We start from the raw sequence: 25,730 nt of genomic DNA on the forward strand, positions 1-25,730 counted from the left end.
TTTAGGGGCGTCCGGGCATCCCGCGGGGCCCGCCCAGTGCGCTGCGACGCGAGCGCAGAGCGCACCCCACGCGCGCGGGCCGGTCGGCGCGATGGACTACAAGTCCCAGCAAGCCCAGAGGCAGCGCGGGGCGGGGTCTGGCGCAATTCCCCGGGATCCGGCGCGCTGGGAAGCGCCGCGGAGGACGCAGCGGCGGCCGGAGGGCGGCGAGCGCGGGCGGGGGCGGGGCCGACGTGGGCCAGAGCCCTGCGTGCCAGGGAGGGGGCTGGCCGGGCAGCGGCGGGCGGCGCTCGGAGCGGTCTCCGCGGCTGGCAAGGCGCCCACAGCTCGGTCTCGGCTCGGCGGACGGCGCAAGGCAGCTGAGGGCCCCGGAGCGCGCGGTAGCACAGCGCTCACAAGCGCGCGGACCCAGCCGCAGCCGTGCGCCCCGGAGCAGAGCGGCCACTGCCCGGGGGCCTCGGCCCCGGCACTCGCAGCGCGGCGCTGCCTGCGCTTTAATGGCTGCTCGGCCGGCCGGCGCGTAGGGGTGCAGGCGGCTGCGGCGCGGGAAGGCGCCCGAGCAAGCCTCCTCCGCGGCCGGCCGCGCTCCATGGCGCCGCGGTCTCCCCGGACGGCCCGCTGACCCGGGACGCTGGTCCCTGGCATGAACTGAATCCCTCTACTGCTTCATCCTCGGCTTTCTTTTTTGCGCCTCCTCGGCTCCGTGCTCTCCGGGGGCTGCGGCGCCCCGGGTCTCGGTAGCCCGCGGGGCTCCGGGGCGCGGGGCGGCGGCGACGGGGGGCGCGCGGCTTTGGGCGCCGCGCCTGCACCATGAACTACCAGCAGCAGCTGGCCAACTCGGCTGCCATCCGGGCCGAGATCCAGCGCTTCGAGTCGGTTCACCCCAACATCTACTCCATCTACGAGCTGCTGGAGCGCGTGGAGGAGCCGGTGCTGCAGAACCAGATTCGGGAGCACGTCATCGCCATCGAAGGTGAGGGCCAGACCGCCCGGGGCTTCTGGAAAGCGCGGGGGAGCGGGCGCCCCTGGCGCGGCGGGGTGTGTGCGCGCTTGTGTGTTTGCGTGTATACACACGCGGCTGCCCGGCGGAGAGAGCACTGCGGTGCCTCTTGTCCCGCAAGGCCGGCCAGTCTGCCAGGGAAGATGGATTATCGGCGTTCATTTGATAATGGACAATGGAGTCTCTCCTGTGAGAAAGTGGCACGGTGCCGCCAGGTCCTGGGCCTCCCGCATGTCCCGTCCGGGCCCAGCAGACGCCTGGGGGCAGCTGCTTGGGATGGCGCCACAGGATCCATGACAGGTTATCAGGCCTGGCCTGAGCGTCTTCCATGGACGTTGAAGATGTGTTTTGAGAAGCGCTGCTGCTGGGGGTGCTGTTCTGGCCAGCTTATTCAGTTGCTTCACGGCTGTCTTTTTTTCCCAGTTCGCGGATACAGGGGAGGCATTTGGATTTGGCGCATGTAGGAAGCCAATGGGACCGAGGCAGCATCATGTCCCAGTGCTGCTGATCAGGCTGGCCTTGTACAAACGCTGGGCGTTTTGCATTAAAGTCAAAGTATAACCTTTTTAGGGAGGCAGGACACCTTGATATTCTCTTGCTGAAGGGGGCACTTTAATACACCTGCCACTTGGGAGCTACCCAAGAGGAGGAAAAGTGAATGATCCTGCTGTCTTTAAGCCTGTGTTTGCCTGGAACACTGTTCTAACCCCTCAGTGTCAGCCAGGGCAGTATCGCTGCAGGGGAGGATGGAGCTGGCAGCTTTGCCCTGGCCTGTGTTCTCTTTGGACTACCAATGGCTCACGTTTCTCCCCTACTAGGTCCCTGAACTGTTTCCTTGGATTGTTTCTCTGGGCCTGCCATCATTTACCTGGGGGAGCAGGTGGCATCTAAGTGGGCAGTGTGTCATAGTTCAGCCAGTAGATTAGCAGCCTGTCCTCTTGAGTTGCTGTTGGCCAGTGACAGTAGAAGGCCTGCAGGTGGCTTGTCCTAGTATAATACTGTGCCTGCCAAAGGCTGGTGAGGCCTCTATTGAGGACCACAGGAGCTCTCCAAGTCCAGCAGGAGTGTGTTCAGAAGCAGGTGCAGGTACGTCCTGGGCTCCTCCCCCTGCTGTGAGACGCCTCTGCCCCCAGGAAAGCTTGGCTCCTCTGCCTTCTGAACTTCTAACCCTGAAGTGTTTGGGTTTAAAACTTGGCTGCTGGGATGGAGATGGTGGAGGCTCTGTTGCTGATCCTCTTGGCATTTGGCAGCCTCGTGTACTTGAACCACATCCCAGGCAGGCTGGAAGCTGACTAACTCTCCACAGGATATATTGTAATTCTAGGGGAGGGTCCAGGCAACCTCCATCCTTAAGAGGGACTGGCTCTCAGTGCACCTGGGCCCCCTGAGTGGTCACGGTTGCCTGTGGTGGCTTCAGATGCTTCCAGACCCATTAAGAACCATGGCTTCTGTGTGGCATTGGAGTCTTGCAGTGTTGTGGAGGGCACTGTCTTCCCCTCAACTCCCCAGCTGATGGTGAGGAGATAGAGCTGATGGGTTCCTCTGAGAGCAGTGTGTGAGTCCCTGTCAGAAGTGCTGAAAGGTTCTCGTGTTTCTCTCAGATGGCTGCTCAGCTCTGTGGCTGCACATACAGAAGTCTGATGAAACCCTTTGAAAGCGGGTGCCAGGAATGGAATGCACCTGACTGGAGCTCCTGGCTCTGGAGGAGAGGAGGACCTCCAGCTGAGTGTGACTCATTTCCCATTCTTAAAGCTACACTCTAGGGTCTTGTTAGTGAGAGGATGTTCTTTCGTTTCTTTTTTTTTTTTTAATTGTTCTTCCACAATGATCTCCTCTTGATGGCTTGATACTCACCTTAATAATAGGGGCCCTTTTGGGTAGCCGTTGTCATTCTCAGTGGAACCCGAGCTAATGGGTGGCTCACGCTGGAGTCTCTGGTAGTGCTCTTATTTTGCTTAGGACTAGGAATGCCCACATTGTGCCAAGTCTGTAGTAAACTCAGTGAGCCGGGAGAAACGGTCGTGTCTGCCTCTGTACTTTGTGCTCTCTGCTACAGCGGCACACAGCACATTTGTGGAGAACTTGAGGACCGATGTTTTGGCATTCACAGTGGCCCCCGTCCCTCAGAGGAGGAGGTGGAGGTATGGGAGGGTGATGACCTCTGGACTGAGGGGTCAGTCGGGCCCTGGTCAGTCTCTGTCTTCCCAAAGCATCCCTCTTTCAGGACCTCACCGTGCCCCTTGTAATTAAACCCTAATTTGTGTGTTATAACGGAATGGCCTTCCCATGCCAGTTTTAAGACATGGGGAGGATCTTAGATCTGCTTCTTTGATGTTCAGCATGGTGAGAGGGTTGCCAAGTGTGGTGGCATGATGGTTGTGGGTGAGAAGAGAACAAACATTTTTTATTGAGAACTTCACACATGCATGTGTGTGTTTTGATCGTCTCTACCTCCCAGTCACTTCCCAGTTTCTCCTCCCAACTTCATGAGCTTCCTCGCTCTCCCTGCAGTTGAAAACATGCGGAGTCCATTTAGTGCTGCTGTGTTTATGTGCACGGGGGATAGGAGCATTGGTTGTTCTTTTAGGGGCTGCATCCTTGAAGGAAACTGACTCTTCCTCCCCAAAGCAGTCATCAAGTACCAGGAGCTCCTCAGCTGGGGTGAGCCTTTCCCCATTTGTGCTGGGACCCTGGCAGCCTTGGTCTTGCGAACGCTGTCACAACTGGCATTTGTTCATGTGCCCAGTGCTGTCATGTACAGCAAATCCTGTTTCAGTGTAGACATCCACTGTCATCTTTCTGACTGACCTCTCCTCTGCAGTGATCCCCGAGCCTTGGTGAGAGGGAGCAAGTATTACACAGGTGTTCCATGTAGAGCTGGGCACTCCCCTGTGTATCGACCAACTGTGAGTGTCTATTAATCTCTCCTGTAAAAAGCTTCTGTGATGAGGGTTGAGAGGTGTACTAATCTAGGGGTATAAAGATTAATTTAGGGAGCAGTTTATTATTATGTCCATGTAGTAGAATAATAGTATTAGGTTCTCTCCTAGGGCCTATAACCTAGCTGGACATGAGTTTTTGGCCACACAAAACATAGAGTGCATTTTGTAGAACAGGGTTTAAATCCGACCAGAAAGTGACTGGTTACTCCTATAACATTCGTGCCACTAATGCATATATTACCACATGCCAGTGGATATACTTGCCAGGCTTGCCATTGTGAGCTTGTGGGGCTTACAACTGGGTAAAACTGCCTAATACTTTTGATTTCTTCATGTCTTAGGTATGTACATGATGTCTTCAGACTCCTTACAGCCGACTGTCAAATTCTAGAAGTTAAGTAAGAATGATAGCAGTCGGCTGTAAGGAGTGTCTATTTTAGGAGTCTGTGGTATTCCACTAATCAATAACTCTTGGGATGCTGAGAGATGGGTCAGTGGTTAAGAACATTGCTGTCCTTCCAGAGGATCTAAGTTCAGTTCCCAGCATCCATGTCTGGTGGATGCCTGTAATTCCAGCTTCAAGGGGATCTCATGCCCTCTTTGGCCCAACCAAAGTGGATACCTGCATGGGTATATGCAGACACAAGATACAACACACACACACACACACACACACACACACACACACACACACACACGCGCACACGTACACCAAATTTGGATAGTTGTGTCTTATTGATGCTGAACCGGAAAGGCATTGTCTTGGTGGTATAAGATGACACAAGCTTGGAGACCATGATTAGAGTGTGTGCCTGACCACCAGGGTAAGGAAGTGAGCACCCATCCCTGTCAGAGACAGACCTGAGTGTCTCTTCACAACTCGACTAGGAAGGAGCTTGAGGAATTACAGAATGTGAATCTTTCAGGAAAGGGTGTGCATATCGTTGGAGATGTTTTTTAAAAACTCACTTTCCTTGAAAAACGCAACCTGCCATTTCCAGAGCTATCTAGCTAGACTTTCTCCCCTCGGTGGCTCCCCTGTCAAGGCCCTCGGATTGTCCTGACAGGAGCCTTTTCATCCTTAGGGAGACTTTTGCAGAGACAGGACCTGTGTGACATTGCGTGCTGGTGTTTGGTTCTGCCGTAGTGTCTTTAAAGCCTCGAGGCTCTCTGGCATCTACGTGATTGTTTGCTCATGGGGTGAGGAACAACCTTGGGGAAGAGGAAGATGTTTTTGCTTGCTGCTCGTGTCTCCCTGAGTCGGTTTTGGCCTCCCTGTCATATACAGACAAACACAATGGTAGTAAGAGCTGAACTGGGAAGGTGAGCTGACACAAAGACAGCCGCATCACCAAATCACATGCTGAGGGCACGGTCTGTGTGCCGGGATGCATGTGATTTTCACTCTCAACCCTGCTTAAAACACTACCTTAAAAAAAAACCCACAAAAAAACAGAAAACCCTTTTTTTTAGTACTTCCCCCCTTACTCAGAATCTTCTTGACTCCTGAATATTTGCGATTTAAGGAAACATTAATGGTTTCACATTGAGCCCAGCAGATTTCTGGGAGGCGGTGTCCTACAGGGGCACGGTCTGCTGTGGAATGCAGCCTATGCCATTCCCTCTCCAGAAGTGAGCCTGGGACTGCTGGGAAATCCAGCCTCGTTTCTGAAGTTGAGACAGCTCCCCACCTCCATCAGTGTTCATGCTGCTGTCCTCACTAGATGGCATGGTCCTTCCATGTTCTCTTAAATGTCCATGCATATGTGCAAGTTTGGCAGCTCTTTGGTAGCATCCAAGCCCCAGCATGTGGAGAATCTTGGAAGATAGCAGGGAGTCCGCTCAGTCCAGTGGTATACCTGTTGTTGTTGAACATCTGTGCCCATTGGAGTGAGGGGTACTTAACCTATGTTATGCCAGTTCATGCTGTGGTAATCCCAAAGCATGGCTGCCATCCTGTTGTATGACAAAATATTTTCTGGGGAGGCACAACACACTCACCGAAGAAAAGGATCCCATGACAGACCAAAGTAAAGATATGCCACCAAAGTCCAACTTGAACCAGTGAGTGTGGGTGAGGGGTCACTTAGAGCAGAAATAATGAAAAGACAGCTGCATCACAAAGCCCACCCCAGTATGGATGGCAGCTCATGGAAGCTTCTAACCCGGAGCACACTGCCAGCCTGGGGGCAGCTCACCAGGTTGGAGAGTGTCCATTCCGAGTGACTCAGTTGGTCTAAACCTCTTTGAAGCAGCTCCACTGGTTTGTTTCTTCCAGGCCTGGTGTCAAAGTCTTCTTTGTAGCTAGGTTTGTCTGAGAGGAAGTCTTCAGCTTTTATTGCTTACTCTGGGAGGGAGGGAGGGAGGGAGAGAGGGGTGGGGGAGGGAGGGAGGGAGGGAGGGATGGGCCTAGTGAGTCTGGTAAGTTTTAGGGACTTTTGAGAGCTATTTGAGTTGTTCCCTTCCCTGTTTGAGAGAGGTTACCTGCACAATGGGATGTTTCAATCTCAGGAAACTGTTGCCCAGCACAGCTCTGCAGCCCAGTAGGTGTTGATACCTGTCTGAGACTAGCTGCCGAGCTGTGGGAACCCGTGCTGTGTGTAGTTCCCATAGCCCCTGTCTTAGCCTTGACCCGGGGAGAGACAGGTTGGAGGATGCCCCAAGTAACCAAGGCTTCTCGTTCCCTGTAGAGTTGTTTAATGCAGTAAGCTTGGTAGGGGTTTGTTATCTGTTTGCTGCAGGTGTGTATATTTAGGGAACGAAGTTTCTAACTGCTGCCCTGGGTGGGTCGCCTCTTCCCTGGCTTCTGTCTGCCGTGCGTGCTGGTGGTCCTATTACAGGTGTATTTGCTGGTTTATTCAGAGGCAGCAGTTTCACCACCTCCTTTGGAAACTGCTGTTGCTTCTCATTGCAACCTCAAGCCCAACCAGTGCTGGAAGCTCTCACTGTCAGTGGCTTTTAGGTACCTCATGGACACCCCTTCGCAGAGATACTTGAAGCCTGGTGCAGGTCAGTGTCAGCCACAGCTGGCCTTGCCTTCCTGGATTGAGATCCCTTACCAGCAGCCTTTGGCTCAGCTCCCTTCCTGCTTCCAGCCTGGAGAGCTGGGAGCTCCCAAGGGCAGATCTCAAGCCTTGTTTACATTTTGAGTCCTTGGTGCTTGCAGAATGCCCTGCACTGGGCATTGGTGGCCATTTCCTTTTGAGCCTCATCTGGGGTGTGAACGGAGTTATCTTCCTGTAGAAGTGAAATCTTGTCCAGAGCCTAGAAGTTGGGGCTGGGCAAGTTTTGGATGTCCATGCTTAGCTTCATAGGACTAAAACATGGCTGCGTGTGTGTGTGTGTGTGTGTGTGTGTGTGTGTGTGTGTGTGTGTGTAAAATGTGATTGTGTGGGGGAAGGAGAAGTTAGCTAGATTTTGGGGGCTTTTCCAAATCATTGTTTGTAAAATTGGTGGAACTTCCTGCCAGGAGCTGGTTAAATTCAGAGATTCAGACTGACCCAGAGGGATCAATGAGTGACAGGCTGTGTCACTGATGTCATGGAGACTGTCACTCAGTGGTTCTCAAATTTAAGTGGGTAGGCAAATGACATTGAGGGCTTGCAGAACCAGATGGGAACCTGGTTCTGTAGGGCTGGGGTGCACCTGGGCACCCATATTTCTAAGAAGGTCTGCAGTTCAGGGACCCCATTTTGAGTAGAAAAGAGGAAAGGACACTTTCTCTGGCTGGACACTTGTTCTGGCCTGCAGTGTTCAGAGCCAGCATTGGGGTCCCTATCAGTTGCCTAGGAAGTTGCTAATGTCCAAAAATTTGAACCATGGCAAAGGACTGGAAGCCAGTTTGATTGGTTTCAAGTGCAAGTTCACCGTCTCCAGGATAGTCCTAGAGGACTGAGTGCAAGTACCTTCTGAGTGCGGAGTTCTGGCGGTCAGAGGGTCAGTAGTCCTCCTCAGCAGACGGTCCAGTGGAGAGTGAAACCCCTGTGCCTGGTTTCCTCCTGCCCGGCAGGCTTAGGTTGAATCTCCTCTCCCGGCTGTAGGAGCACAGCCCTGTGCATATTTAGATGGGGCTCATCAGTCTTTGCTTTCTTATGGTAATTTGGTAGGTGATACATTTGTTACCCCTGTTTCCCAGCGTAGAAAGCGTCTGTAGGAGAGAGAGCTAGAGAGCCGCTGCCTGTTATCAGCTGTGCACAAGAGCCAGGGAGGAGGAGCCTGAAGGAAGTGACTCAGAGGGAAGAGAGGCAGGTCCTGCCCCTGAAGGGACACAACAAAACCTGCAGCCCTGTCACTGCCACCTCTGTTGATGTCCAAACCAGACTTTTCTTCTGCTGCAACCAGATCCCTTGCTTGGCAGCACTGCTTCCCCTGCAGGCCCTGCAGGTTTTTATTGTGGGCCGGCCTCACCCTGGCTGACTGCAACTCTCCAGGCCTTTGGTTTTGTTTTTAAATAATAGAAAATTTGAGATTATGCATTTTTTTTCCATTTCTTGCTTCTCTTTCCTCTATCCATACCTCCCATGGTACTGCTACCCCTCTCTCAAATTCATGACTTCTTTTTTTTTCTTTCATTCTTTGTATGTATGTGTCTGTGTTTATCCCTAAATACATAAATATAACCTGCTTAGCCTGGGTGTTTTACACACACACACACACACACACACACACACACACACACCCCTGATTTCAGGGCTGTCCACTAGATATTGGATAACCCATTTTCTCCCACCCTCCGCATTACTTAGTTGCCTATGGTTTTTTTGTTTGTTTGTTTTTGGTCTGGGGTTGAGGCCTTGTGAGCTTTCACTCTTCTACATTAGTATGCCTGCTGCTGTTACACTTGTTCACATTGTGTTTGGGGAGCCACGTTGGTGAGCCTCCATGGCTGTCGGTTTTCTGACACCTCTAGGAGACACTACTTCACAGCAAACTTCTTGTTCCTCTGGCCCTTACAATCCTTCTGCCGCTCGGCCCCCTTCCACAGTGATCTCTGACGGTCCAGGAATTGTGTTGTAGATCGATCATTCTCTCTGTATTTTGATTGACTGCGGTTTTCTGAAATGGCCTCTGCCTTTTGCAGGCAGAAGTTTTCTTGATGAGGGTGGGCACTGCCTTACCTGTGGGAATGAGGATTGCCTGTTTAGAGCTACGTAGGGATCACGCTGGTGTGAGAAAGTGGTAGCTGTAGGATCTCCTCCTTCACTAGCCTTGGATCATGGGTAGGTTTCTGGTTTCAGGCACAGTTTCCTTTTCGTTGCGTGGGCCTCAGGTCTGTCTAGAGAGCTGTTGGTCACTGCCAAGCTACGTGTGCCGCTACCCTGAGGGTTCCTGTGCCACCACGTGTCTGCTTTGTCATAGCTGGGTAGGACTTTCGGTTGCTTCCTTCCATTGGACGCCTGTGTGACACCTTCTGCTACCATAAGAACCAGTTCTGAAGGAGGAGACTTTCAGGTCAGACCCAGCATGGGTGGGTCCTGTTGGTCCTGTGTCTGCTGCCTGGATGTCTTCAGTAGGAATTTTCCTTCTACCTCTGGGGTAACCAAGGGCAACAGCCAGAGCCTGTACTGATTTGGGAGTCTCTTAAACAATCCCGAGCAACTCAAAGAGGGGTTTTCAGGTCAGGTGTTGAAGTTTTTGTTAGATGGTCCATGACTTTGGAGGGAGAGTTGTCAGCCCAGATGGGAAAACCGACTCACATCTATTACAAGTCTTTTCGGGTAGATAATAGTCTGATTCCTGATGACTTTTCAGCCGGCTTTACTGTTACTTTACCCCCTTTCCCCTCCTGGATTAACCGTCTTCCCTCCCCAGTTTGAGTCTTTTCTTGTTCACATCGGTCTTCAGATAACTGTACCCGCTATTCCCCTCTCCCTTGGTTTTGTGGAATGGTTCCAACACTCAGACAGACCTGTGTCGCCATGTGCCCCCTTCCCTCCGCATCCCCTGCTTAAGCGACTGAGTCTGGAAAAGCCGGATGAGGCTTAGTTATTTTTAAAGCCCAGGTTTGGGGTTCCAATCTGGTGCTTAGCTGCATAATTCCTTCTCTTTGTTAAGTACCTTTCTCTGAGGAAGAAAATGCACTCTGCAGATGTTAATCTCTGATCTTTGCAGCATCTGTTATTTCTCTTGTGGGGTTGGAGAAGAAAGGCTTTGTGTGGTGCTGCAGGGAGCCCTGGCCTCTGACGTGGCGGGAGGGACTTTGGGTAGCTCTTGTCTAGTGCTCTGGAACCTGGACCCAGCCTTGCCTTTCCTGAGATTGGAGATGCCCCATGGACAGGGCCAGCATAGTCTTTTAGCTGTAATCACTTTACCTTCCTGTGCTGTCTGCTCACAGCTAATCAGGGTCAGAAGTCAGAGGGGCATCAGGATTGTGTCTGGGGCTAGGTTGGGGGTGTGGGGGGGCAGACACCACGTGGGCAGAAGAGGTTGTTGATGGAGCCTTTGAATAACCAGCCAAATAGCTTGTTTGTGTGCAGGGTCAGGACATTTTCCATAGAGAGCAGACTAAATATAGGCTTGAGGGTGGGGACCAGGACCCAAGAGGGGGCTGTCATCTCCCTGGTATTGTTTCTTCCTCTAATCAGGACTCCACCAGCCCTGAACAGGTGGCCACCCTGCTCGCTCTGGGAGCAGATTGGGTTTTTTTGTTTAAGCAGGCTCATTTGCACATTTCACACTTCTCCCGCTGTTTGGTAGGGATTGTCTTTTTCAGGGCTGCAGTGTTGGAGTGTTTGTTCAGTGTTTCTATACAAGCAACTGTCTCATCCTTAAAGCTGCTCCTGGTAGCTGCCTGTCATTAGCATCATGGGTAGGAACTTTTAAGGGTGGGAGACACTTTGCTTCTGGGAGAATTCCAGATACTTCCTGACCTGATGATGCTTCTCTCCAGTCACGTTCAGACACACTCAACAGGCCCTAGCAAATTGGACCATGCCGAGAACAGCCCAGGGCACCGTAGTAGTCTCAGATCAGTCTAAAAGGGGAAGCGGCCATTCTGGGAATGTTTAGTTTCAATACAAGCATTTAGCATTTTAGTTTTAACATGGATGTTTTACTTAACTGAGGATGTTTGAGGAGAACCCAGCATTTGTTATTTCTGTTTTCACAAGAGTCCCCTCACTCTCAATACTGGGGACTTATGTTGGTTACGTGTTTGTCATTACAGGGGCAACATACCTGACAAAAACAAACAAGTTTATTGTGCCCTCAGTTGAAAGGTGCAGTCCATTGCAGTAGGAGGAGTGTAGCCACCATGGTCATCAGGAGAGTGGGCGCTGTCGCACTGCACCACAGTCAGGAAGCAGAGAGAGATGAATGCCGGTGCTCAGCTCACTGTTTCTGTTTTATTTAGTCTAGGGTCCCAGCCCACGTCGCCTACATTTACCACGTGTCTCTCACCGTAGTTACACAAACGTGCCCAGAGGTTCATCTCATAGGTGATTTCGATCCTGTCAAGTTGACAGTCAATATTAACTGTGTTGTTTTAAAGCCCCACTGTGTGGCTTCTGGAAGCCTGCTTGCCTGCCTTGGGCAGCTGTCAGAGGTCCTGGGCTGCTGAGAGCCAGTCACTAACTCGGCTCTGAAAAGTCAGTGGCTGTTTCAGAATGGGGGATTGCAGGAGCCTCAGACTCACGTTTGGGAGCTCACTTTTGACACAGGACACCCAAGTAACAGGAAGGAAGGTTTTGCATACTAATTAAAGTAGTCCAGACATGGGTGGCAGGCAGGGACTCAGTTGGGCTGTGGGCTTCTCATTCCATTGACAGGCACTGGGTGGGTGCCTGGTCTTGGCTCTTACAACCAACTTCACAGGGCATGGTCTCAGGTGAGTCGTTTGCCCACTTGTGTCCTCATTTCTGTCGGGTACAGGCTGTAAGGGAAGTAGTGTCCTCTTGACTTTCTCCTTCCCTCTGCACACAGCAGCCAGGCCAGCACTTACTAGAGAACAGTGGGTTCACCTGAGCGCTGCACTCTGACTGGTGGGCTGGTTGGTGCCTCCCTGTATAGAGCTCATCCTCTTCACCTTTAGCTTTAAAGCCGGGAGAGCCCGCACTATCCTATGCCTGACCTAGGGATCACATTGTCAGTCCTAGGATTGTCCTCTCCTTGGTTGACTAACACAGTGTTGTGTGTAGCTGTTTGTATATGTGCAGTCCTGCAGTGAGCAGCGCTGTCCTTTGGGTGGGACTGGAGTTTAGACTCCTTTGGGCTGTGCCTGGTCTGGGGTGGACCCTGGACAGTTGGGGCATGTGGTTAAGCAGGAGTGCCCTCACCCACTTCTCCCTGCCCCAGGGTTGAGCGCAGCTTTCCTCGGTATTTGAAACGCAACTGACGGTGGAGCTTGGCCCCAGCTGTCTGAGGTCCTAAGGACAATGTGTTAGCACCGTTCAGTTGCAGTTGTGTGTACAGTTAGAGCTGAGACACAAAGGAAGAAAGGAAAGCCAAGTGTTGCCAACTGGATTCTCAGGGGGTGGTTTCCTTTGTTCTTGCTGCTCTGTCCCAGGAGCGGCCCCTCCCCCTCTGTCCAGCCCTTATTGCTCTGGGCCAACCAGGAAGGACACAGGACATGGATCAGGGCTGTGTGAATTTCTCCAGTGGCTTTGCAAAGACAAATATTTATTTTGAGGGCTGGTGGTGGGAGGGTCTTGCTTATCCTCACTTTGTTTGGGATGGGAAGAGAACTACAGTGTGGGAGCAGTGGGGAGATTTCATCCAGTCCTGGCAGCAGGCAGAGCTGTACTCTGGGTGGAGGGGATGGCAGACAAGCATTGATCTTTCTGTGGGGTGGGGGGTGGGGGGCAGAAGCTGGGAAGCAGGAGGACATGAGAGGCCAGTCCAAGCCTGCATAGCCAGGAGCTGAGTAGGATCACTGTGCAGGGCAGAAATGGAGGGGCGGTGGGGCTCTGCTCAGGTGGTAGGCAGTGACAGGGAGTGTGAGTGGTTGGTCTTAGGGCTTGGTAAGGGAGGTGGTGGACCAGGCAGGGGTTTGGGGTGGGTGGGAAACAGACAACTCCGAAAGCTGTAGTCGGAGGGCAGCCTTGAAGTGCCTGTGAGCACTGGGGTGAAGGACTGGAGGAAGCTGAGGTTTTACTCTGGCAACATGGGTGGAAGGTCACATGATGGTTATGTGGGATTTGTAGATCTCTCTGCAGGGCTGGCCTTGGATGTCTGGAGAGACAGGGACAGTATTGTAGCCTCTTGCTGGTTGTAGATTATTATACAAGTGATTGAGGTATATATCGGTCTTTTGTGACTACTGTGGCCTAACTCTGTGGGCTGTATGGGCCCAGGAGTGCTTGAGCTGACAGAGACTGCCCAGGCCACCTGGGCTGTAGGGTTGCTGAAGTCTCCTAACCAAACAGACGATTGTGAAATGCACTTAGTATACGCCACACGGTGCCTGCTCGATGCATCTCTCTGTCAACACCAGGTCTTCATATTTGCTCACACAGAGGCCTTAATCCAAGGAGGTACAGGGGTCTGGAGCTTGTTGCTGGCCTGCCATGAGTGAGCTGAGGGTGGGCACTGTGGAGGCTTCCAGAAGGTTGGAAAGCTTATGCCATGGTGGGATGGAGGGCGCTGATAGGCGCTGAGGCCTCAGCTTCAGCCCGAGGCTCAGAAAGCTGTCACAGCAGCACTCAACTGGTGCTTCTTTTCCAGAACCTGACATCTGTTCTTGGTGCCGACAGTCACCCAGGATGTCACAGTAGGATTTTTGGGTTGCATGTGGCCTTGCTGAGGCCGCATAGCCTCAGTTTCGTAGGAAGCCAGGATGCTCTTCCACCTGTGGCCAGAGGCATCCGCTTGCTTTGGTGTTAGGGGGTGGCTAGAGTGCCTGGCTCCCTGATTGATGCAGCCCTCCTGTGGGCACCTTTCTGCACCCTCTGTGCCTGCCGTGCAGAGTACATCCCACTCAGATGACTTGAGGTCTGTGTGAGCATGTGGTTTTTAACCAAGTGTTTGGTTGTTAACTCAGCACATCCCAAGGGAGTCTTTCTCTTCAGCATTTTAAGATGAAAACCTGCAGCATGCAGAGAAGCTGAATGGCTGCAGGGTGAGCTTTCTCTGAAGCTACCTGGTGTCCCTCTCTCTGACTGCCTACAGGGCAACATACCGGACACTGTTTTTGTCTGATCCAGCTGTGGCTTGGAGTTCAAAGGGTCTGTTTGTGAGGTAGCTATAGTGAAGGTAGCTATAGTGGAGACAAGGTGCCTGTTTAGCGGGCATTGAATGAGATGGCATCTCGCTTTTCTGGGGCAGATGTAATGTGTGCTTGAGAGGACAGGTTTTTTTTTTTTTATTGTGTTAACCTGATAAAGTTCACAGATGAACCCAGAGGGAAGAAGCCCGTGGCCTGACTTAAGTAATAGCCCAGCACACAGACAGACAGACAGACATGCTGACAGACACAAATGCATGTACATGCTGGCACACATCCACCCCCCCCAACGCCTGTGCGCGCATGTGTGTGTGTCTGTGTATATGTCTATGTGTGTGTGTGTGTGTGTCTGTGTCTGTGTGTATGTCTGAGTGTGTCTGTTTGGAAGAGCCCTTCATTTTGACCTTGTTAACTTGGGGTATCCTGGGGCTGCTTTTATGAGCAGTTGTTCTGGTGCAGAGCAGAGAGGTATCCTTGTAATACCGTGACTGATTTCTAGAAGCAAACCGATGATGCCGTTAGAATCACAGTCTTGATGGCCCTGTCTGGTCTGCTGGGTACAGAACACACCGACCTGCAGGTCTGGCATAGACTGCACCACGCTTCCAGAGGGTCCTTGAAGAAAATGATTGTCCTCTGTGCCTCCATTTCTGTATCTCAGACCCATGGGGTTGAACTTGATTCTTATTTTTTTTAGACAGAGTCTCATGTAGCCCAGGCTGGCCTCAAACTCTCTGCATGGTTGAGGATGCTGTTAAACTCCCTCTACGCCCCCGTGCTAGTTTTGCAGGCATCGCCTACCATAGCCAGGACTACTGTCGTTGGTTGTTATCTGAGATGAGCGCTTGCTGAGTTGCTCAGGCTGGCTTTGAACTTTTGATCTACCTGACTGGATGGTGTTGGGACCTTGCTCCAGCTCTGGTTTTAAGAGTTCTTCTGCCTCTGAAGTGATACATTCCTTGTTCCTTTGTTCCTGAACTCAGGACTTCATTGACCTGGTGTGGATGGAATTAGGAAAGGCTAGCCTGCTCTAGTATATCTCACCAAATGTTACCCCTAGGCCCCTCTCCTCAGCCAACATAGTCAGGGGGAGGAATGGCCAAAAAGGAAGAAAACACACTGTGCATGGCATGTGGCTCATAGAGACTCATGTGTCCTGTGTGCTGGGATACATAAGTGTGCACAGGGTCTGCTGAGGAGACACCCCAGAAAGTCATTAGTAACTACAGTAGACATGGTACACCATGCTTGTATCAGGTGTGAAAGCTTAGGCTGTGCGTGTACCCATACCTCTCTCAGAGCCAGGGCAAGTGTCTGCCTTAGTCTCAGTTTGATCCTAGAGTCTGTGGAGGTGTGTACTGGCGAGATGGGATGAGCCCTGCTGTGGGGGCTCATGTCAGAGGGCGCTCTGCATCCTGTAACCAAATGTAGACTTCTGAAGCAGCACCTGCCTTCAGGTTCTGTGGGAAGATAACATGCCAAGCTAATTGTGGCAAACTTTTCCATAAACGTGTCTAGAAGATCCTTTTTCCATGGTTACGGTTACCTTGGCTTTTTGTTACATAACTCCCATTAGATCGAAACTCAATCGAGGGTTCCATTTTTTTTTTTTTTAAATATGACCTAAGCCACAAGACTAAGCTATCCTTTATTTATTCTGAACATAAAACTTGGTTTTCATTAGGTGTTTGAGTTTATTTGAGAGGCTGTAGACTGTGATGTCACGGAAATGTTCTTGGTCAGGTGCCTCCAGAGGAAGACTGCCAGGACTCAGGGCCGAGGACACACTGTGTCTCTGAGCCTAGATTCTGGTTCCTTGGACAGATGCACTAGGGTAGGAAGGGGAGATGAGCAGACTGCATTCCTCTCTGCTCATGGAAACCCTGCTCATCGGGACAGGGAGGCCCCTGTGTGTTAAGATCTCTGTCATTCTCCCCTGAGTGGCCATGACTCCTTTTTCTGGGGTTCGCATGTAGCAAGCAGTCTACTGTGTATCCAGAGCTCTGCAAAAAGCAGCCTGCCCAAGTCTGTCTGCCATGCAGAGTCTGTTGCCCAGCACGGGGTGCTCACTGTCCCCTGCACCTCCCCAGGGTTTACTTTCTCAGCAGTCCTTAGAAGAGAGGGCGTGAGCTTTCAGAGAGCAGAGCCAGGGCCAGGGCCAGGGAGAGGCCAGCTGCCAGGGTGGGCAGGGTTGGCTCCCAGGATCAGGTCTGCCCCATCAGCAGGGACTGGTTTTGCCTTGTAAATGATAGCATTGCCTGAAGGCATCTGTGACAGCTGCTCCTGCTTCTGGATTCCAGAAATTTCTATCAAACACTTCATGTACTACTTCCTTTTCTCTCATTTCAACCTTTTTTTGCTACTGCCCGCTGAGTGCTCTCTGTAGGACCCCATGCTAAGGCCTTTGTCACCTGGGTCATCCCATGATGGAAGAGGTGGAACCCCCATTTTCAGGTCAGGCACCCGAAGGCCATATGAGCTTGGCTGTGACCCAGGCAGGATCAGAACCCAGGACCATCAACACCAGCCATGATATTTCTAATGTCTTAATGAAGCCAAACGACAACAAAAGCAAATGGGGCTGCCCTGGGAGTCTGCTTCCCTCTGCCCTGCGTGCTCGGATCTGGGAACTGTGCTGCTCAGAGGTTACACAGAGGCCCAGCAGGGTTCCTTTCTCAGAGCTTTGGTGGTGGCTGAGAGCCCTGACTGAGGGTGTCAGTTGCATGAGGAGGAGGCACGTGGCAATCGTCACCGGTTCTGCAGACTAGGAGGAGGGAGGATTTCCAAATGCTGTGCCTTTGAAATGCACCTGGCTGGCAGCTCACACTGTTAAGACCATAGCTTTCAAGTTCAAGCCGCACACACACTGTGGCATTAATAATAAAGATGCTAGTGAGCAGTCTAGCGTGCTTGTGTGCACAGGGAAGCCAGAGGCCATCCTCAGATGTCATTCCTCAGGAGCTGTCCACATGGAATTTTGAGATGGCCTCTGACTGGCCAGCGAGCCCTGGGAGTGTGTCCGTCTCTGCCTCCCAGACACTAGGTTTCCAAGTGCATGCCTCCATGCTTACTCCTTTTCAGTGGCCGCTGGGACTAGAACTCAGGCCCTCATGCTTGAGAGGAAGTCACTTTTTAACAGATGTAATCCAGACCTGTAATTATAGTATAATTGATGGAAATCCGTGTCCTCAGAATGAGAGCGGTGCACCTGAGGTTGTAGAGGGGTGGTGACGGGTGGAAGCGGCTATGTGGAGTGCCCCAGCCTGCTGCCTGGGTGGGAGGAGTAGATGAGGCCATGTTACCTCATACCCTTTCGTTGGTGTCTCAAAGTGGAGCGTCCCACCTGTAGTGGCCTTCCCTGGCTTGGAGCAGGACTTGTCTGGAAGGTGGCAGGAGTGTAGAGTGCAAATGGTGACCAGCTTAGCTTTACACCTACACTGCTTTCTGCATGCAGCTGAGTTCTGTGACTTGAGGGGTGTGGTTCGTGTCCTGCAGGTGTACGGTTGAATCTTGCCCTTTCTCCTGACTGTCCACTTGCCTAGGTTCGCTCTCTGTGATCCTGGATCATTTTGTAGAGCAAGGGGCTCATGCAGCAGAGGCCCCTCTTTTACTCAGCTTGCTCTGAAGATGCATCCAACTTGTGTATCTGCTGCTTTACTTTTTACTGCAGAGTAATATTCCGCTGCCTGGATTTAACTTCTGTATCTGCTGCTTTACTTTTTACTGCAGAGTAATATTTCAGTGCCTAGATTTAGTGCCCCCCTTCCACCCGCCCCCCCCCCCATGGTAAGGTTGATTGTGTCCAGTTTGTATCTTTTACAAATAAAGTTACCTTGAGTCTTTGGATAGGCAAGTGCTTCCATTGCTCTTGGGTGGATATCTAGGAACAGAGCGGTTGGGAGGCGTGGTGAGTATATGTTTAACTTTTAAGAAAATTGCCAAACCGTATTGGCTCTCACAGTCTCACCAGCTGTGGGTTCAAGTTCAGCAGGGTTAGCGCCTGCCTTCAGAAAGGATTCTGCTGTGCCTCGTGGCTCACAAGTGTACTGCTGGGTGAGCTCAGCGGACTGTAGGCCTGAGACTGAAGAGGTTGCCATAGAGGTTGCAAAGTACAGACAGGAGCCAGCATGCCTCTCCCTTCCCTGTATGTAAATTCAGATGTTGACTAAGGTCTCTTTTCATTTAGGGGTGCAGGGCATGGTGGGTGTGTAAGCCGTGTTGTCCTCTGTGGAACCCTCTGGGCAATGTGTAGAGATTTGTTTGTTTGTTTGTTTGTTTTTTGCTTTGACACAAAAAAGGAGGGATGTGACTGGCAACTTGTGGGTGGAGAGCAGGGATATTGCTAAGCAATCTTAGTCCAGGACAGTAGAGTCAGTTTGAGGCTGGGAACCTTGGGCTCCCCTCTGTCTCTGCTCCGCAGTGCAAAGTTCTGTGTTGGGAGGCTGCACACCTGTTTCAGGTGGAGGTGGTGGCACTTTCTAGGAGGCATGTGTGCCTGTGCGCTGGAGTGACCCAGCCCTTCTGTACAACCAAGGCTACCTGTCATCCCTGGTTCTTCAGCAAGGACTACCTGCCCACCTAGGCCCTGGGACAGAAGCCAGTGCAGCCTGACTTTTCTAGGCTCCTTCCCTCCAGTCCTGTGTGACTGACATAGGCAGACTGTGACAAGTTCTTTGATGATTAACCTTTGCTTGACCAGATCACTGGCTTGTTTCCTGGCTAGGAGCAAGCCCCCTGGATACCTTCACAAGGAGCTCTTCTTGACAACTTAGTCTAGAACCTTCCTCTGGTACTTAGAGGGAGAAGAAAGACCCATGTGGTTTCCCCACTTGGGGACTTTTGTTTATAGAGAAGCCCCTGGAGGGGTTTAGTATGTTGGTGGGTGTCAGTCTGTCTGTCTGTCTCTTTTTCTCTCTTTCTCTCCCTCTATGTGTCTGTCTGTTCCTCTGTGTGGGTGTCTTGTTTGCTCGTCTTTCTCTCTTGTCTTCTCTTTTTCAGTGAGTGTGTGTCTGTCCCTTTCTGTCTCTCCATATTTGGCTGTCTTTCTGTCTTCCTTTGTGTGTGCATGTGTTTCTCTCTCTCTCTCTCTCTCTCTCTCTCTCTCTCTCTCTCTCTCTGTGTGTGTGCGCACACACACACTCTGTAACTCTATCTCTCTGTTTTCTCAGTGTGTGTATATCCATCCCATTCTGTCTTTCCATAGCAGTCTGTCTGTCTGTCTCTCTCATTTTCTCTATCCGTGTTTGCTTGCCTGCCCCTGTACTCACCCCCTGCCTCCCATGTCTGTTTAGAGTGTATGGTCAGTCACTTTCCATGACATGATGGTGTCTTTGAGCCCTTTTTTGACCTGGCACTGTATCAGCAGTGCTGGGAAGCTGCCTTTGATCTTGGTCAAGAAACTGATTTCCATTGGGAAAATGCTAAGAGCCGTGCAGACTTTAGGGTAGGACTCATCCCTCCTGACCTGCCTCACCGTCCCTGCTAGGGCATGCCTTGCTGCCTGCCACTGCCAAGCAGATGCCAGGCGGACTTCCTGGTTCTTCTGTCTTACGAGTCACTGCTGCGTGGCTTCTTTGTTCCTTATTGGTGTGTAACCTTTGTACCAGCTGGAGAGCCTGCCTTTGCTCCCTCTCTGGGTAATCATGAAAACAGGTGACTGAAAGTTTCAATAAGTGCCTTGAGAGAATACTCCTCATCTCTAATCAGAGTGTGGGCTCCTGGCTCCTGGCACCTCTGCCTGTCCTTCTGGAAGTGATTCGTGGTCTGATCAAGGTTAGTCTTCCGGGAGTTTTGTATCAGTTCCAGCAGCTTCTCCCATACTTTTAGTTCACACATGGCTTCCTGGCCCTTTCTTGGTACTGGAGTAATCTGGATGTGATGAAGTTTGAAAAATGAAGACGTTCTTCCCTCCATCCATGTTCAGGAGGCTACTCTGATGGTGGTGTGTACGTGTGCACACTGCAGCCTCTGTTTCCCACTGGTTCACACAGGGTGCAGCGACCCTGCAGCCTCCATTCCCCATGTGTTTATGTAGGGCGTAGTTGCCCTGTCTATCAGCATCTTTGGATTTAGCCACCTGTGGGTGCAAAATATTCATGAAGTTGGCACGTGTACTCAGATCCCACCCCATTCCTGAGCCTCAGCACGGACTCTGCGTTTGTGATCGTAGGCAGCGGGAGCATCCGGGAGGCACATGCAGGTACAACTCGTTGTACAGATAGCATTTTAACCCAGTGGGTTTTGGTGTTCTCAGAGGTACTGGAAACAGCCTTATGGCCACTGTTCAGTTCTCAGTCCTGGGGGAGTAACAGGGGAGATCAGGGTGGTGCCTGGGCATGCAGCTCGTGTCAGTTCCCAGACTGGGCACTGCTAGTTGGATCCTTCCATTCAGTTGTCACAGTAATAGGAGTAGGAGGAGCATCTGTGTCTGGGGACAGGGAGGATTCCTGTCACCTTCCTGCTTATGTAGTAGTGGACCCATGTGTCTTGTGGTACCAGTCTGTCTGGACCCTTTGTCCTGCCTTTTTAGTGGGAAGCCCAAAGACCCAATGGCTGCTGCCCTTCAGCCTTCTAGAGGCTGAGTTAACTCTTCCCCAAGCATCAGTTTGTAGTTTTCGACATTTCCACTTTGACCCCTAAGGCTGGAAAGATGGCTCAGTAAAGGGTACTGGCTGCTCATACAGGGGATGGAAGTTTGGTCCCCAGCACTCATAGTTGCCTGAGACTGGAGCTCCCAGTAGTTCTGTCTTTGCCCTCATGGGTAACCATATGCCCATGCACATGTCCTCACACAGCCATGCCTGTACATAGTAGTGTGCCCCCGGGTGAATGTGTGTGCAGGTGTCATGTCTCAAAGGCTGTCTAAACTGTTGAGACAGAGTCTCTCACTGGCGGGAGCTTCCCGGTGAGGGAAGACTGACTACCTACCAGCTGTCTCCAGCCCTCCATCCCAGCGTTGAAGTTGGCATTGCAAATACATAGTATGACATGAGTTTTCCCCCTAGGTTCTAGAGAACAAACTCAGGTCCTCATGCTTGCAAGGCCTTAAGAGTTAGGCTGCCCTCCCTACCCAGCCTGGATTTTCCTACCTTTGATGTGTTAGTGTGACCAAACGTGGGTGACTCTGCAATCCCCACCGTTGTGTGCTGTTGTGGTCTGCACACACATGTCTTTCTCAGAGAATGATGTGTTTGACCAACAACTTAGTCCATAAATAGATCTGAGGGCATAAAGCTAGCTAGGCCTTGTTCTGCCCAAGCCTTTAAAAGGCCCACTAGGGCCTCCAGAATGAAATGGCATTCTTGGCCTTGCCCTGAAGGCTTTTGAGGATAAGTCATGAAGCAAATAAAGAAAAAAAATGTAGTCACCCAACAGAACCCTGGACAGAACTCCCGACAGAACTCCCGACAGAACCCCCGACAGAATACTGGGGCCTTTGCAGTGGGCCTGGCTGCTCCTCAGCCCCAACTCGCCTGCTGCCTATAGACTCATGTCTAGGAGGCAGCATGGGGCACCACCGCAGTTCTTTTCTGCCTGGCTCCCATCTGCCTTAGGATTCCAGTTGGGCTCAGGGTCATCCGTGGCCTGACTCTTGGTGGCCTGTATTATATCCTAGTCAAGATCACCGATTGCCTGAGTCTTGTAGCTGGCTCCTGATGTCTGAGCCAGGGTTGGACCTGGGGATTCATGTGACTGTGCACTTTGCTTTAAGGGTGACTGCACTACATACTCCCATAGCAAGGAGCCAAAGTGCTCAGGGACCACGGTCATGTGACACAGACAGGATCTCATCCACGACTTGGGCTTGCAAAGAGTGCCCTGTGGAGCCTGGCTGTTGTGGCCCCCTCCCTGTGGCCTTGAGGACTACTTAATACCTGTGTGGTGACAGGGACGAGGTTCTGTAAGGAAGGGTTCTGTGCACTCAGGTTGCTGAGGTTGCCATGGTTGTCACTGAGGGATCCTTTCTTTGGGACTTGTCATCAGAATGTATGGTACTAAGTAAAGGCCTCAGGAAATCCTAGGTGGAGGAAGCGGCTCACCTGGTGGAGGAAGCGGCTCACCTGGTGGAGGAAGCGGCTCACCTGGTGGAGTGCTCACCTGGTGGAGTGCTCACCTGGTGGAGTGCTCACCAGGTGGAGTGCTTACCTGGTGGAGTGCTCACCTGGTGGAGTGCTCACCTGGTGGAGTGCTTCCCCACCAGGAACAAAACTACAGGTTAGGTCCTCTTAAGTTGGATGTGGTGGTGCACATTTGTGACCTCAGCACTTGGGAGACCAAAGCGGGGGGATTAGAAGGTCAGGTTGGCCTTGGCTGCATAACCATCTTGAGGCCAAGATGAGCTATATTATGAAGCCCTGTCTCAAAAAAGAAAAAAAGAAGAGAAAGGAAAAGGAAAAAAAAAGTATCTTTTCTGTAAGCTAAACTTCTTGCTTTAGGAGTGTCAGGGTTTAATCACCTCCAGCTGGGGACTAGTTTGGTCCATGACTAGAAGTATAAGAAACTCATTCTGAATACTGCAAGATGACCTAGGGTTTAACATGGGGGTGGAGAGATTTAGCTTCGACCAAAGAGCCATTGGGACGAACTGAACTTGGAGCCCAAGGGACAGGCCCAAGTCCCTTGGGTCATCAGAGGGCTATTTGAGTTAACCAGTCCCCTGGATTCTGCCAGTGCTTGGTTGGGCAGGGCAGGGCAGGGCAGGGAAAGGCAGGAGAATTTGATTGATAGCTTCATCAGGATGGCAACAAGAGAGAAGAAAAGAGCAGACTGGTCCTTAAGAGACAATTCAAAAGTGCTCCAAAGGCTAGGGCTACAGAGCAGCGGGATCTGTTCATGGTAGACTCCCCTGCCTCACACAGCTCTTCTGTCAGCGGCGAGATGCTCAACACAAGCTGCTTTGCACATTCCCCAAGTACGGGGTGACGATGTACTTCGATGTACTTCTGCCGGAGCCTGCTGGGTTGTGAGTACTACTTAGAGCATTTAAAGCAGGGAGAGCGGAATGCTGTAACTTAGAGCATTTAAGGCAGGGAGAGCGGAATGCTGTATTGGTGACTTGACACCGGTGTGTAAACTCATCCTGTGCTTACAGCATCTCGAGCTCCTTGTAGACAAAGCTTGGAGGTGACATTCAGAGAGAACTGGGTAAAGGGTGGTGTTGATGTTGGGGTACTGAGGGAGGGCCGTGGCTTTCGGGTCTACTAGTTGTAGGCCTTCCTGGCTGGGTTGTTCTGTGGAGCCTGGGGGGTGATGGGCTGCTTCTGAGCTCAGGTGTGGACTCCTGCTTTTGGGCCCCTCAGGCCGTGGTGCTGTTGACACGGTCGTTCCTACTCCCATGGCTCCTCTTGGCTAGGCTCCTGTTCTTCCCTCCCAGATATTTTGGTCACAGTCTGCCGTCTTCCCATCCGTCTGGCACTTGGCATCCTTCTCCCATGCATATCTGGCAGTAAGTGCTTGTGGAATGAATGTTTCCTGAATATTCCACTGCTCCTTCCAGCCACAGAAGTAAACACAACAAACACTGTGGCTGCACCCCATCTCAACCCTTTTAACTTGAGTCCAAAGGAAATGACTGTGATTGTCCCCTTTGCCCCAGAGAACAATCTGTGCTGCCCCAGGCCATTTGCCTGCACTGGGGGTGGGGCAATAGCTGGCTCAGTTGGTGTCTATTCTTAGCTTGTGCCCCTAGTCTCTTATCACAGCCAGAAACACTGGGTGTTGGTCAAGCGGGTGGACGTGTGGATGTGGGTTTCCTTAGGAGGTGCTAGATCTGGTATTGTGGCAGTTGTCTGGCATGGGGAGCAGAGTGTGTGGAGCTCTCCTCTCTTGGTGCCTTCATATGTGGCATCTCTCAAGTCAGCATGCAGAAGCCACTGCCGCACAAGGCAGGCACAGGCATTGGCTCTGCAAGGTAAGAATAGTGGGATGGTGGGCTGATTGGTGGGCGATGCTCAAGACACTGGGAAGGCTTGGTGTCTGCTCGTGCATGTGGTGGCCATGGCAAGAAGCCACACCAGGGAGATCCAGATGTGAATGCATTCCTCGTAGCTCTCAGGCTGGGGGTTCAAGAGCAAGGTGCTGGCAGGTGTAGCTTCTCTCAAGGCCACTTTCCTTGGCTTGCATGTGACAGCTTCTCACTGTATCCTCTCAAGGTCATTTCTTTGTGTATAGGTGGTCTACAGGCTTGTTTATGGGTGCTCTTCTCTCTCTGTGAGCATTGCGCATATTGCTAGGGGACCCACCTTATGACATCATCGATGCGGTTACCTCCATTTCTGCTGACCCTCACTCTTTGATGTTGGGGCTTCAATGTAAGGTTTTGGAGGAGTAGACCATGTATTCTATTCATGACTTCTCTCCTCCTGTATGACCCATGTGTGCTTTCTGAGGGTGTGGGTCTCCTTATTCACACACATTGACCCTTTATTGGCAGATCATCTTGTCCTTGAGCCCCAACAGCTGGGGCCAACAGGAGACCCTGGCCTGCTGGTCCCACTCCATAGAAAAGTCCTCACACAGACTTTGCATTTGGGAAGCTAATGCTGTCAGTGGCAGCGATTTGTATGCCGTGTGACAAAGGGTGTGCTGTTTAGTTTATTAATTGTTTTAGTCCCCAAAGCAATTCAAAGACATCATCTTGCTCGACTTAGAGATGTCAGAGTCTGAGGCTGAGTGCTGAGTGGTGTGGTTCATCTCATGTCCTCTGGGTGCAGTGCCTGATGTAGGGAATGAAGTTTTGTACAGAGGGGTATGTGTGCTCATGTGTGCACACGCGTGTTGGTTGATCTGCATGTCGCTGTGAGAACGTGCCCCACAAAAGTGCCTTAAAGAGGGAAGGGTTCACTTTGGCTTACAGTTTCAGAGTTCAGTCCATCGCGGCAGCAGGCGCTCAAACCAGCTGGTGGGACCATATCTGTAGTTAGGGGGCGGAGCGTGGGGAGGCAGAGCGTGTAGGGAGCGGAGGGTGAGGAAATGCTGTGTTCAGCTTTTTATTGTTTTTATTGAATTGGGGACCCCAGCCAACAGTATGGTACCACCTAAGCTTAGGGATCTCCGTTGTAGCTTAGGTTCTAGCTGCACATGTAGCTCTGTGAGGCTTCAGCAGGTTGGACGGGTGGATGGTGTCTGAGATGGACGTGATACGCAGGGGGTGGGAGAGAGAAGCGAAAAACTGGGTTGAGAGAGCTCGAGGGCAACACTCAGGTGCGAGGGAAGGGAGGCCTGCCTGAGGAAGGTGAATGGGATGCACCAGGCCCCTAAGATTGCAGACACAGAGGAAGTGGGAGGCACACTGAACCCCCTGTGTTGTAGTAGTCTTGGTCAGAGCATTTGTGAGCATGAAACCCTCAGGGCTTGTTGGTTGTCAGCGGTTCCTCCCAGAAGGAGGTGTGTGGAGGTGGCCATTGGACTCTCACCCTGCCTTACTTTGTCCACACACCCCAGCATCGCTATTTATTTAACCTGCCTTAATCGCACATGGTGGTGTGGACTTGGGAGGTGATAGACTGGAAGGTGAACTGAGTTGGGGACCCCAACTGTACATATATGGGAGAGTTGTTGTCCACACTGGAGTGAGACTTAACTTTGGTGTGGCCGTTTTGGGGCCACTCATGTGCTTTATAAGTAAGTC

General features: G+C 51.7%; 1 protein-coding gene across 13 annotated transcripts in view; it reads left to right on the top strand.

Moving 5' to 3' along the window:
- Window positions 1-241: 241 nt before the first annotated feature.
- The window catches only part of Agap1 (ArfGAP with GTPase domain, ankyrin repeat and PH domain 1), a 435,485-nt gene continuing 409,996 nt past the window's right edge, over window positions 242-25,730 (top strand). For 11 of the 13 annotated variants that reach the window (XM_087566482.1, XM_087566485.1, XM_087566488.1 and 8 more), the window contains exon 1: window positions 256-973. In XM_087566482.1, the coding sequence (XP_087422608.1) occupies window positions 811-973 (163 nt within the window). In that variant the 5' untranslated portion in view covers window positions 256-810. Of the gene's footprint in view, window positions 974-25,730 lie in introns of all 13 variants that reach the window. The other 2 variants (NM_001401593.1, NM_001108230.2) reach the window with 1 other exon arrangement.

Source organism: Rattus norvegicus, chromosome 9, assembly GCF_021556685.1.
Source record: "Rattus norvegicus strain SHRSP/BbbUtx chromosome 9, alternate assembly SHRSP_T2T, whole genome shotgun sequence".
NCBI lineage: Eukaryota > Metazoa > Chordata > Mammalia > Rodentia > Muridae > Rattus > Rattus norvegicus.